This window comes from Myxocyprinus asiaticus, chromosome 14, assembly GCF_019703515.2.
Source record: "Myxocyprinus asiaticus isolate MX2 ecotype Aquarium Trade chromosome 14, UBuf_Myxa_2, whole genome shotgun sequence".
Classification (NCBI taxonomy): domain Eukaryota; kingdom Metazoa; phylum Chordata; class Actinopteri; order Cypriniformes; family Catostomidae; genus Myxocyprinus; species Myxocyprinus asiaticus.
This window is the reverse complement of record NC_059357.1, coordinates 41686000-41700378: the sequence shown is the minus strand read 5'-3', so window position 1 is coordinate 41700378 and position 14379 is coordinate 41686000. Positions and strand designations below refer to the sequence as shown.

Here is a 14379-nt window from a genome sequence, read left to right as displayed (position 1 = left end):
CAGGTATTCTGCCAGTTTAAATTCTGTTTAGGGACAGATAGCATTCCAATTTACTTTGTTGAGCTGTTGCTTCTGTCCAATGTTTTAGATATTTTTTTCTTTTTGTGTTTTAATCATTTGATTTGGTCTAGCTGGGTTTGTTCTGGGGTTTAGCTGGACATGTTTTAGATGGTAAAGTCAGCTCTAAGACCAACTGGCTAAGGGGCTTTCTCTCTGAGGTCAGCTCTTTGTATCTTAGGGCTTTGTGATGAAGGGTATGTGTATCACTATTTTTAGGTGGGCTAAAAAACTATTCACTATTATTTAATGGCTATTTTTTTATTTTAATTATTAGTGGGTACAGTCCTAATTCTGCTCAGCATGCATTATTAGGTGTTTTTTGTTGTACTCGCAGTGCATTTTTGCAGAATTCTGCCTGCAGGGTCTCTATTCGGTGTTGTCCCATTTGGTGAACTCTTGGTTTGTGAGTGGACCCCAGACTTCACATCTATAGAGTGTAATGGGTTCTAAAACAGATGTAATTATTTTTAGCCAGATTCTGATTGGCATATCAATTTTGATAATTTTCTTAATATATATCTACCTGTCTGTCTGTCTATCTGTCTGTTTGGTTGTTTTAGTAAAAAGGAATCTTTTTATCTCTGTGGGGGGAAATTGGAGGGAAGTGTTGCAGCAGCATAAATAACGTAACACTAGAGAAATAGAAATAAAGAACATATATTTTTTAATTAAATTATATTTAAAATATATTTATATTCAAAATATGTGTAATATGTTATATAAGATATGTAAGTAATCTTATTTTAAAATGTATTTTAAAATTATTACATAAATATATTACATTATATAAAATACACTTCCTCGTGTACATATTGTCCAGTAACTTGTACTGTATAATATGAGACTCGTGCAGTAATATATGTATTCTGCACTCTCGCGCGCGCGCGCGTGTGTGTGTAGTGTGTTTGTGTGAGGGTGTGTTTGTGTTAGTGTGTAGTGTGTGTGAGTGTGTGTGTGTATAGCAGGAAGCCGTACGCAGAACCTTTTTCCCATAATGCACTGCTACAGGCTGACAAGTGGATCCAAGATGGCGTAGAAAGTACAGCTAGGTAAGCGTATACTTCCTCTAACACTTTCTTGTCGTTCGGCTGTCACATTGCTCTCCTCTCTCTCATCTCGATCCCTCCGTTAAGATACGGCTGTCAGCTCACGTATTATGCGCATCGGAACGCGAATTATCGCTGCGCTCGTTTGCACGATTAATGTGAAGATGCAAAGGCCCGATCGCAGCTGCGCTACACACACTAGCAGCTAAAGATGTTCGCGTACAACTGCGATATTCGCATCAAATCTGCTTTATTCACCACACACACGGATAGATGCATCAGAGCTGGGTGTAAATGTGTGTTGTTCATTACAGATCATGTGTAAATGTTGAGGGAGAATGAACATATGTTTGTCCGGGGGCGGCTGGAACTCAAGGCCATGAGAGCAAAAATCATCGCAGTCCAGATGTAGATGTTTTAATTCTCGTCTCTCATTTATTAGTGATCAGTTGATGATTATCTACTGCATTGACTGAACCGGAATGGTATAGTGTGTATCGGTGCATGCTTTGGCTGATATTGTATGCGTTCGCGTTGATGTGACTGCACGCACGCAGTTGTTGTTGTTCTTTTTTTTTTTTTTTTTTTTTTTTTTTTGGATGGACAGGCATAGTGGTTGTGTCGCAAAACCTAGTGAGCTGCCTTCCTAGACAGCATTAGTTGGCATCGGAGGCGCCAACGGAACGTTCGATCCCCACGTTCTAATCAAACAAATCGAACAGTTGAATTGAATATTCGAACCGTACGTTCGAAATTCGTCTGCGGTGTCCAGTAATGCTGGCTGGCTAGGCGGATCGCTAGGGTTTGAGACACGTCCACACACTCGTTCTCAGACGGGACATCTATTATTAACTGACCCGGAATCCAAATATAGAGTGTTTATATATTTTACCGAGGCTCTGCTGCCTTGTTTGGTGTGCTGGATGTTAATTAGACGTTGGTTTGTTAAGACTGTGTGTTATGGTGTGAAGTGTGTCAGTCTCCTGCAGATGTGTGTGGAAAGAGAGGGACACTTGGGGGGGGGGGGGGGGTTGTTGTTTGTGTGTGTAGGCCTAATACATTTAATGGAAATTAAATTAGCGAAAATATCAATAATAATGTCATATTCCATTTGTATTATATTTTCTTCAGTTTTGCTTTAAGCGAGCTGACAAACTTTATTTAGACCTACTACTTTAATTATGCAATAGTTTTTGCTAGCTCTTTACCTTAACATGTTAGCGGTCATGTAATGTTTTACAGATCAGTTATTCATGAACATTCAAATATGAATATGAAAATAGTTCAAATTAATATATTTGAGTCAAAGTTTTAAAATCTTTCCACCAAATGTTTCTGCAAATATCCCATAGTTACTACAGTAATTTTGGTATTAGCCCTCAGAGACCATAGCGTAGAGATTTGATGTATTTTATTTTTTTCCCCTTTTTTTATATAAATTTTTTTGCTGATTGTAAAAATCTAGATATTTAAAGCATATTTTGTTTTGGGGTGAATGTTTCTACCGAAAACTATGGCAGTCAATTTATAAATATATACTGTATATATGATTTTAAGAGACATTTTGCTTTGAGGTGACTGTTGTGTGACTCTAGCTAGCTTTGAAATTCAGTATGACATTCAGTAATATTTTTCCTTACCAAAATTGTTTTTGTGAAACTGTTTAGAGTGTCAGCTATGTGTAGTTTTTTTATTACCATTTTTAATAATAATAATAAAAAAATGGGGATTGTTTAATTGCTGTAAACAGACATCTCTAAAGGTTAGCTAGCACTATCATCAAAAAACAAAATGACAGAACACTGAAAAAATGGGAAAACGCAGGTTTTTGATTTACTAAATCATATTACTTGTGATCTACACAACAAAATTGTGTTTCTCGTCTAAACTTGTTTTCTTTGCTTTCAATATAATTCTCTAAAACGTGCACTCTACTAGATTACACTATGTGTAGGGTGAATATGAACCAATCAAGTATGTTCAGTAACATTAGTTTTGCATGGGACTTGATGCTTAGAATACAAATTTTGAATTATGTCTTATTTTATGCTATTTTTATGTTATTTTGAGCAAGATGAGAAATGGGGAAGACTTAAAAGTGCTTAATATTCAGTTATTTCAGGATTTTGAACCGATTCTGTTCTGTTATAATTGTGTTGAAGAGTGGAGCTTTTGCTTAGGTTGAGGATGGTACACAAACAACATGCTGTATGTTGCTTTAATCAAGGAGCAATTACTACTTAGCATTTAGCATGCTACTGTATGCTATTGCTGGCTAAAAGTTACATAACTAGCATAACCTTACAACATAAATCAGTAATGTGACACAAAAGTATTATGTAAAACTGAGGAAAGGAATCATTTTAGGGACACATAAAATCACTTTGAGGCTGGTTAAGTGGGTCATTTAAATATTGAGGTAACTTAATTGATTCATGTGGAACTGATGTACACGATACAGTCATGTAAATTCATAGCATTTTTTTCCCCAGTGTACAGTGATGGTATGAAATGGTACTTTGATATATACCATGGTACTGAAAGATTTCCACATTCACGTATCACTGTAAAAAATGTTCGTAATTTTAACGGTAAAAGACTGTAAAAATACTACAGTACAAACATTTTAATTGGTTAACGGGTAGTTACCTTAAAATATATGGTACAATTTTTAAATATATTTAAAAAGACAATATTTGTAATTTTACGGTAAAATTTGGTTAAAATATATATATATTTTTGAATGTAAAAAGTGTGATTTTCTGTGTAATTAACAGTACAAATTTATATTATGTTTAACAAGCGAAAACTTACTTTTTACAGTAAATTATTGTTAAAATTACAGTAAAAAACAATAATCGGGCATTCCCACAATTCCCTGCATGACACATCATATTTTATTATATTTTATGGGAATTTATGGGAATGTTTCTTCTTATTTTTAATATCAGTTATGTACTTTGGGGTGTTCTGTTATATTTGATGTAGTTTAGTTAATGTTTACTGCATTATTTAAATTTCACATGTATTACCCTGATGGTGTTTAGTGTTTGTGTGAGTGACACTGAGCACTGTCTCTACTTGTTTATTGGTCATTGCTTCTGGAAGAGACTCTGTTGATGAACCTCATGTCATCATGTGCTCTTCTGTAATTACTACAGTGATTAACAATACCTCATAAAGTAAAAAGCAGATTTTTACAGTTTCAGAAGGTTAATATATCAAGTTTATTATTTAATAATATAAACAATGGTAATGCACCGTAAAATATACAGGCATAAAAATTACATCCTGTAAGGCCTGAAACGTGGATGCAGTATTTTTTACTGTGAATTTCTGGCAACCACAGCTGCCAGTTTTTTTACTGTAAATTCAACTTTTTTTTTTTTTTTTTTACAGTATATTTAAATAGTAATCTAAGTAGGGCTGGGCAAAAAAAAATAGATTTTTCGATCAATGTATTTTTTTTTTTTTTTTTTTTGTGTGTGTCGCTTTGATATAGATTCTCAAAAAACATGGTTCGATCTTTTTCTCTATGCGTAACCCTCCACTACAGTGAGAGGAAATCACTTGCATTTGCAACCAAATTTCGTGCTATTTGACTAAAAATTTAAATATTTGGCAACTGGCTGGTAAATGTTAGATTTCGCTCACGGTGAATGAATTGTGTAGTACATGTAGGTGGAGTATTCAGCAGTGAGATCCTTTCACTGCATGTTGAGAGTAAAAGTTGTTCCATGTGTGTCCAAAGACGAGATCCACTCGACCCATTTGTCAATGAATAATGTCTCTTTTAATACTCTTTCTGTTCCTTACAGTCAGTTGTTGATCAAAAAAAAAAAAAAAAAAGAAACATTTAATTGTAATCAGGCATAGCACAGATGAGATAAAGCCGTTCGAGTCGCTCTCGTTAACATGCGCTAATTTAAAGACACTGTGTACAGAAATGCAGGATTTCCTGAAAGAGATTTTTAGAATGTGTTCAACAAATCAGTGTAAATACCTGTAAATAGCACAAAATATGCAATTAAACTATATAATGTGCATTAGCTGGGAGAGAATTTCTTTCATATGTAAGCAAAAGGGACATTATAACAGAAACATACCCTGAATTGAGAGCTTGTGAATAGGAATTGAATCAAATCGGGAAATCTGTACCCAGCCCTAACTCTAAGGTATTTTATAGAATACAACGTGTCTGAAAACGTGGTATTGTCCTGGCAAAACTATAGGATTTGACTTGTAGTACAGTGGTACTTTTTTGTAATGGAAATTTTTGTAATGTTGTACTAAGTTGGATTTTAGCTGAATTGTATTACTGGTTTTCATTCGTATGATGCTTATCATTATATTGCCTGGAGGTTACACAGTAGGTTGGATTTTGTTATAGCTGCTTGGAATACGATATCTGCATTGTGTGCTCTCTTTCCCTCTCAAAAAAAAAAAAAAAAAAAAAAGTGGAAAAAGTGTTCACAGCAATCTCCACTAACTCAGCCCAGCTGGACGCTACAGCTGTGACCTAATTTTGATAGAAAAGGAAAAATGACTCCACACTGAAACAGAATGCGCAACCAGTGTCAGTGTGTAATTTTGAAAATGCGTACAGCTTTTCATTTAATTCACAGCTTTTCACAGGGTTGTGCTTGAATGTTTTTGTTCTTATTGCTGCTTAGAAAATTCATAAATCTTTCGCAAAACTAGACTTGCAGCTTCTTAATTTCCCAACAGCGTCACAAATTAACCAGGGCTCAGGGCAAAAATGCCAGTTTTTAAATGTGGTGGAATGAATGTAAAAACGCACCTGTAGTGAATTCCTGTTTTAAATCTGTTATAGAATTAGATATATTTCATTATAATTTATTCCAGGCTAATCTAGGCATTTGTTTTGTAGTGAAGTAGTAGTCTTGAGTAGTAGAAACGATATGCCCTAATAATGATAAAAATGCCACTCAAAATCAAATTCAGGGGGATTTCTGATTCCAATCAAGTTCTGCCACTGGTTCCTTACCAAATTGGTCTACAGTTGCACCAAAAGTATTTGGATACTTAAGCCATGCCAAAGTCTTTCTATCAAGTCAGTCCACTGGCGGCCATCTTTGGAACACACTCAGGAGGTTATTTCTAGTCATAAAAGTACAGCTCTTATCTACTTCAATGGCGGAACACCGAAATCTCCAAAACGGTTGGTCAAGATTACGATCAAAGAACATATTTCAAATCAACAGTAAAATCTGACAACAATAGTATAATGAATTGTGCTAATTACCTCAGATATCGTTAAAATACGAAATCGTTACAGCTTGTATAGCTACTCCGCATGCACATTCTCAAGTTGTTTGACAGTATCTAAAAAGTGATTGGCTCTTATACGTTAAGGTGGGACTTCCTTTCTACATCCAATGACCCTTGGGCGTTCCAGTTTCTCCCATTCGTTTTAATAGAAGTGGCCCATCTCTGCTAAATAGTCTCTGGCCATACTTAAAAATCTACGAATGCCATTGTATTCAATAAATTGTGTTAAAGCAAGTGGCCTTTATTCTAAAAAAAGATAGCTCCAGCACACTTTTCAAGCAAAAGAAACGTAAGTTTGGTAGGTTTTAAATAATAAAACAATAGATATTCTGTTCAAAGTGAAGATAAAATGTATTTGAACATTTTCTGGTTAGTGGAACATGTTCATAGTTCATGTGCTGAAATACACCTATGGTAACTTTGTTAGAACAACTCTGAGAACTTTTGGGGAACTGACTTGAAATATCCTCTAAAAATCACCTTGGTACCAGCTGCTTAAATGTCATCACCAAAATGGCTCAGTAAACTGAAGTTAGTTCAGAGAAAAGCTCAAGCATCATGTGATATTTTGTTATCTAATGCAGTGATATTTTATACATTTAAAAATGTGACTTAAAGGAATAGTTAACCCAAAAATGAAAATTCTGGCAACATTTACTCCCCTCATGTCATTTCAAACCTGAATGCATTACTTTGTCTACACAGTTATTTCTAGAAGAATGTCCAAGCTGCTCTTTTCCATACATTGAAAGTGAAACATGACCATGGCTGTCGAGCAAGATAATTAAGGCAAGATTTATGTCTCTGCAGAACAAAAATGGGTTTTTCCCAATCAGTGGGCGTTTTCAAACTATTGAGATTCCCTACTTTCATTTCAGTTTTGAAACACCCATCCCGGTTTGAAAACACCCAGAGATTGTAAAACACCCATTACTGTTCTACGGAGAACTATAGTTGAGATTTTCAGCTTACTGTTTAGTCTGTTCCATATTCAAAGCTATCACATGGATACAGAACACTTGGTATATAATGCAAAAATCAGATGGTCTACATTTATGATCTTTTTAGGGTACTTTTTTTGTTCTGAAATTCTCAAAGAGCACATTTGGAATGACATGAGGCTAAGTAAAAAAACAACAATTTTTTGAGAGAATTTTCATTTTTTGGTGAACTATCATTTGAAGTGTCTGGATAAAGTTTTGGAGCCACTGTATTCAAAAATAAAGCACAAATGTCCAGGCCTCCAGGACAGCTGCTCACAGAGCAGTGTTGAGGTGTTTACCCCCCTGTATCTCCTCTGACAGAAACTCTGTCCCAGAGTCATGGAGGACAGGAGGCCACGGAAGTCATGTGACGAGGCCATCGGATCATTAGTGAGGCAGGAGTATGAGGCAGCAGTGGCCCACAGCACAGAGGCCCTGCTGGCCATGGGGCCTCGGACCCCCACCCAGAGCACGGCCCTCCTGCACAAGCGTGCCCTGATCTATCGCATAGCAGCACGACTCCAGCTGGTGAGACGATTGTCAACAGCATGTTACTTCACAGAAATACAGCTATCTTTTTTAGTTCTAGGTTTTATTTGTGTCTTTTGGAGGTTTTTAGGGTGCTGGGCATGGCATTTATACAGTTGAAGTCAGAAGTTTACATACACCTTAGCCAAATACATTTAAACTCAGTTTTTCACAATTCCTGACATTTGATCGTAGAAAACATTCCCTGTCTTAGGTCAGTTAGGATCACTACTTTATTTTAAGAATGTGAAATGTCAGAATAATAGTAGAGAGAATTATTTATTTCAGCTTTTATTTCTTTCATCACATTCCCAGTGGGTCAGAAGTTTACATACACTTTGTTAGTATTTGGTAGCATTGCCTTTAAATTGTTTAACTTGGGTGAAGCGTTTTGGGTAGCCTTCCACAAGCTTCTCACAATAGTTTGCTGGAATTTTGTCTCATTCCTCCAGACAGAACTGGTGTAACTGAGTCAGGTTTGTAGGCCTGCTTGCTTGCACACACTTTTTCAGTTCTGTCCACAAATTTTCAATTGGATTGAGGTCAGGCCTTTGTGATGGCCACTCCAATACCTTGACTTTGTGTCCTTAAGCCAGGACATTTGTCCGTTTGGAAGACCCGTTTGCAACCGAGCTTTAACTTCCTGGGTGATGTCTTTTGATGCTGCTTTAATATATTCACATAAATTTCCTTCCTCATGATGCCGTCTATTTTGTGAAGTGCACCAGTCACTCCTGCAGCAAAGCACCCCCACAACATGATGCTGCTACCCCCGTGCTTCACGGTTGGGATGGTGTTCTTCGGCTTGCAAGCCTCACCCTTTTTCCTCCAAACATAACAATGGTCATTATGACCAAACAGTTCAATTTTTGTTTCATAAGACCAGAGGACATTTCTCCAAAAAGTACGATCTTTGTCCCCATGTGCACTTACAAACTGTCGTCTGGCTTTTTTATGGCGGTTTTGGAGCATTGGCTTCTTCATTGCTGAGAAGCCTTTCAGGTTATGTTAATATAGGACTCGTTTTACTGTGGATATAGATACTTGTCTACCCGTTTCCACCAGCATCTTCACAAGGTCCTTTGCTGTTGTTCTGGGATTCATTTGCACTCTTTGCACCAAACTACGTTCGTCTCTAGAAGACGGAATGCATCTCCTTCCTGAGCGGTATGATGGCTGCGTGGTCCCATGGTGTTTATACTTGCATACTAGTGTTTGTACAGATGAACATGGTACCTTCAGGCATTTGAAAATTGCTCCCAAGGATGAACCAGACTTGGGTCCACAATTTTTTTTCTGAGGTCTTGGCTGATTTCTTTTAATTTTCCCATGATGCCAATCAAAGAGGCAATGAGTTTGTCGGTAGGCCATAAAATACATCCACAGGGACACCTCCAATTCAGTACACATCCTATCAGAAGTTGCTTAAAGGCACAGTTAACTTAGTGTATGTAAACTTCTGACCCACTGGAATTGTGATATAGTCAATTAAAAGTGAAACAATCTGTCTGTAAACAATTGTTGGAAAAATGACTCGTGTCATGCACAAAGTAGATGTCCTAAACGACTTGCCAAAACCATAGTTTGCTAATATTAAATCTGTGGAGTGGTTAAAAAATTAGCTTTAATGACTTCAACCTAAGGGTATGTAAATTTCTGACTTCAACTGTATATTAGATTAACATTTGCATGATTTTGTTATGCTTTGATTTGAGAACTAGCACAAATTATTATTAGCAAGGAAGTTAAGTAATGTATGGTTTTGCTTTATTTGGTTCAACAGAAGGACTATGATCAGGCAGATGAAGACTGCAAGCATGGTAAGATAACGAAAAATACCCGTATTGATTAATGCCCTCAAAAATCAAGCACAAATTGTTGTTTTTCTGAAAAAGCTGTCAATTCAATTTTTTTGTGTTAAAAATACAAAATAAAAATTGTGCAAACTCTATTCTTGAAGCTGTAACCATGACAAAGAGAAGTATGAATTCTCTAGGCTCCAAACTGCGATTAAATAATCACATTTGCAGACACTTCCTGTTGGTGCGACTACATTTTGACCAATGTCTCGTGTGTGGGCTGGTTTGATCACTGGGGTGTGTTTATGTGTGTTTTTTCATGTAGTGTTTGCTGAGGAGCCGGGGAAGGAAGATAGCAGTTTCAGGGCAGGGCTTCAGAGTATGCTGCTGGACGGCAGCTTACAGGAAGTGTGCAGTGTTCTCTCTAAAGCACTCTATGGAGAACCACTGGTAAAATAACCCACGTTTCCTTTCCATATCAGTTAGTCTTACGAATTGCATCAAGAGCACTCATTAGAATGATTTCAAGATGTTTTATTATGCTTGTAAAAAATAAACTTTATCTCTGCCATCTTATAACTTTTATTTTTGGACTTTTCTTAATTTTAAATGTCAATTCATTTAAAATTGTAATTGTTCTGTAAATGTAATATTGCACTGTTAAACCTTACAATATTTTGTAAGGGACTGTAAACTTGACCACTGCGCTGCACACTTTATAATAACGTTGCATACTTTACAATTGCATTGTAAATTTTAAAATTCCATTGCACACTTTACAATTGTTTTGTAAACTGTGGTTGCGTTGCAGATTTCACAATTGTGTTGTACAATTTAGTTGTGCTGCAGATTTTGCAATTGCACTGTAAATGTAACAGTTGCACTGCAAATTTTATAATTGCACTGTAAACTTTATAATTGTGCTGCAAACTTCACAATTGCACTTTAAACCTTAAAAATAAATTTTACAATTATGCTGTAAACTTATAAATTTTGTAACTTGAAAAAAACCTTTTACTTGCCCTAGAATGGGATCATGACTAAAGATATGACACGACTGAAGAGGCTCCTCTCAGAAATCGAGGTCAGAATGTGTTTCTTTTTTGTTGTGTTTTTGTATTCTCATTTTAAAGCCATTATGCTCAGCCAGCGTCTCTTGCCGTCGCTTTCATTTCTCTGTGAAGAGAGCGATGTAACCCTTGACTTTAAATGACTTCCAAGATTCAAGAACTAGTATCTCTAACCACAGTATATACACTTCTGTATATGACTGAGAGTGATTTTATAAAATAGTGTTTAACGAGGTTTATTTCAATGGCAGTTTGTGAGGAGTAAAATGGCACCAGAGTTGGCTGAAGAAAATGAGGAGGGTGAGTTCCTCTTCAGTTTCACAATACATCCAGGATCCATTTTCAGCATGTTGGTGTTTCTTCTAAAATGATATCTCTCTTCCTTTTCCTCTTTCTCTCTGTGTAATGTTCTCTGGACAGATGTTCAGGAGGGCTGGCAGTTTCGTCCTCCTCCTCGAGGTGTCACCAGTAGTGAGGAGTACACATTGTGTAAAAGGTATGCCTGTTCTGTCAGCATGGTTTGAGCTAGATTTGCCCACAAGTTTGTAACATTTGCTCATACATTAACGTTTGTGATGAAAAGCTGTTTAAACTTTTACATTGTTACCAAAGAATATTCAGGATTGATCCTATTTTGTTTTTTAAATCGCCTTCTAGACTTCAGTCAGATTTGGTGCAAATAATATTTCAGCTCTGAGAGCATTTTTATGTACCTTTTTTAACAAAGCGAACTTAGCAAATTATATTTTTGTCACCTGAACGATCAACGCAGTTGTAAGATAGCATATACGAAGAATGTAATTGTGATATAATGCTATTTCGATCAGATTTCTATATTTATAATCTAGATTATTAGATTTTCTAGAGCAGCGTTTCATCACGATAGCCTTGTGTGTGAGTTATTGCTCTGTATTGGGTTTAAGATAAGGTTGTGGTGGTCTCGTCAGGTTTTTGGAGCAGGGTCTGTGTCGGTATGGAGCTCAGTGCACATCGGCTCACTCTCAGGAGGAGCTGACAGAGTGGCAGCAGCGCTATGCCTCTCGACTCATCCGCCTCAAACAACAGCAGGAGGGCAAGCACTTCACTGAGAACTACATGGAGGCACTCATTGAGAAATGGATCAACTCGCTTACGCCGGAGAGAGTGGTACGGTCCTGTCTAAAAACATTGTTTCCCCCCTTTTTTTGTTTTTTTTTTGTTTTTTTTTTGTTTTTTTTGCAGTGTATGGTACAAAACTGATTTTCTAACTGTAATTGTCGCTTTATATACTCCATACAATTCGTTAATTAAGAACATGACTTTAACATGTTGTAAAATTGCCACAGTGTTTGGCTATTAGTAACGCACAAACTTGCTTTATGATGTCTGTTTGAATATCTCTTATGATCTCTATTGTCAGTTGTTGATAAAAAAAAGAAAAGAAAAAAGACATTAAGGTCAATCACATATAGCGCAGAACTGGCAAAGACTCTCTCGTCTATGGCTTCTCATTTCGAAAACTGTCCCTTTCCTTGCATCCTTTCCGTTGCGTCCTGTCAGCTCCCTCTTAGGATACGATGAAAAGATGGAAGGAAAGGAAACGAGGACGGAGGAATCCAAGTGAAATGTATTTAAACGTCATTTCAGAGCATTGCCATTGCGCAGCTGCATTACCTCGGAGCCCTTGCCATTATGTTGTTCAAATTTCATTTATTGATATATTAAGAATAAATCTTAATAATTCAAGATGCACTCTCGAGGTATGTGACAATTACAGTTTGTTAAAACAGTGGTGAAACATGAAGTAGAACTACTGTGTCAGATGTGAATGGGGAGGAGAATTTATGAGGGCTTCAGGTGCTTCGACATAAAAGATTTCCACATCTAATCCACCTGTGCATCCTCTCTCAAGCCGCCTCATAAAGGTTCCTCTTTCCTCGTTTCAGTTATTTTTCATATAATCATGCAGTAGATGAATGTCTTTTTGCTGTGTTTTTAGATGCTATAAAAGAACTTTAACTGTTAAAAACTCATCTCGAGACACCTGTGTTCTGCAATATTCAATGTGCTGCATCTTGCTTTTTTTTAGCACAAGAATGGGTTTGGTCTGAACCAGGGTCAGAAATTAACATGGGTTTAGGGCAAAAATGCCACTGAAGGTGATAAAAAGGACCCCGAAATTTAAAAAATTTTGCCACTTATGATTTCTATTTCTTATTTACAACATTGGATATATTTCTTTATCTATTCTAGACCTAATGCACCAATGAGCCACAACATTAAAATCACCTGCCTAATATTGTGTAGGTCCCCTTCGTGCCGCCAAAACAGCGCCAACCCGCATCTCAGAATAGCATTCTGAGATTATATTCTTCTCACCACAATTGTACAGAGTGGTTATCTGAGTTACTGTAGACTTTGTCAGTTCAAACCAGTCTGGCCATTCTCTGTTGATCTCTCTCATCAACAAGGCATTTCCGTACACATAAATGCCGCACACTGGATGTTTTTTGTTTTTGGCACCATTCTGTGTAAATTCTAGAGACTGTTGTGTGTGAAAATTCCAGGAGATCAGCAGTTACAGAAATAGTCAAACCAGCCAATCTGGCACCAACAATCATCCATGCAATTATCTAATCAGCCAATTGTGTGGCAGTAGTGCAGTGCATAAAATCATTCAGATACGGGTCAGGAGCTTCAGAATGGGGAAAAAATTTAAACTGCTGAGCTGCTTGAAATTCTGCGGAGCTTTCAGCGGTATTTTGCGGCGCTTTCAGCGGTATTTTGCGGCACTTTCAGCGGTATTCTGCGGAGCTTTGCCTGGAATTCTGCGGAACTTTGCGTGGAATGCTGCAGAGCATCCTGCGGAATTTTTATGGTCTTAGTCTAGACCTCAGTGTATTACCAGTGCACTAGATGTGATGATTATTTCAACCACTAGTTGGTGTGACATCTTCACCATTACTTAGAAGTAATTGTAAATGCAAAAACTATGGTCTACAACACAAAGCAATCATTAGTGATTTATGGTTGTAAATGCCATGTAGAGGCCATGACTTTACTCGTGGTAGCCGCGGGACCCAGTAAGCTTGTTACGTTGCGGGAGTTGTAAGCATAGGAGTTGTTGGTGGGAGTAGGGAAGCACGATTATGACTAAAATCATAATTGAAGATTATTTCCCTTGATGTTGTAATCACTATTAATAATATTGATTAATATAAATTTAATGCATGCCGTATTATGTATCTAGCTTCACATCCCAAACAACCTGAGAACTGTGTTCCTGATTTAGTTCATTGCTGGTCTATGCATCAGTAAATAAAAACAGTGACTAAAACGGTCAACTATTCAAATTGTGATTAAATTATATACAGAAAGCGAGCAAAGAACACTCCCTATATAATCACAGAAGCTGTCAATCACTTCATTTCAGCGTGAACTCGCAGACTGAGTTCTGTGCTCTCGCCAAAACACCCATTATAATCAATGAAGCTGTCTACACTGCACAATAAATGTCTTATTTACATCGTTTCTTATAATGAGATCATTCACAAAAGTGCAGCAGCAGAACTCAGTCTGTGTCTGCACACTGAGCGGATTTCTTTTGTGCCGGTGACTTAAA

The 14379-nt window shown here is 36.9% G+C and overlaps 1 protein-coding gene across 1 annotated transcript in view; it reads left to right on the top strand.

The window, feature by feature from the left end:
* Nucleotides 1-1062: 1062 nt before the first annotated feature.
* Nucleotides 1063-14379, top strand: part of LOC127451148 (probable helicase with zinc finger domain) — a 90943-nt gene continuing 77626 nt past the window's right edge. The window contains exons 1-8 of the mRNA XM_051715606.1: nt 1063-1109; nt 7703-7909; nt 9693-9729; nt 10034-10158; nt 10736-10792; nt 11030-11078; nt 11199-11274; nt 11726-11924. Coding sequence (XP_051571566.1) covers nt 7721-7909; nt 9693-9729; nt 10034-10158; nt 10736-10792; nt 11030-11078; nt 11199-11274; nt 11726-11924 — 732 coding nt within the window. The 5' untranslated portion in view covers nt 1063-1109; nt 7703-7720. The remainder of the gene's footprint in view (nt 1110-7702; nt 7910-9692; nt 9730-10033; nt 10159-10735; nt 10793-11029; nt 11079-11198; nt 11275-11725; nt 11925-14379) is intronic.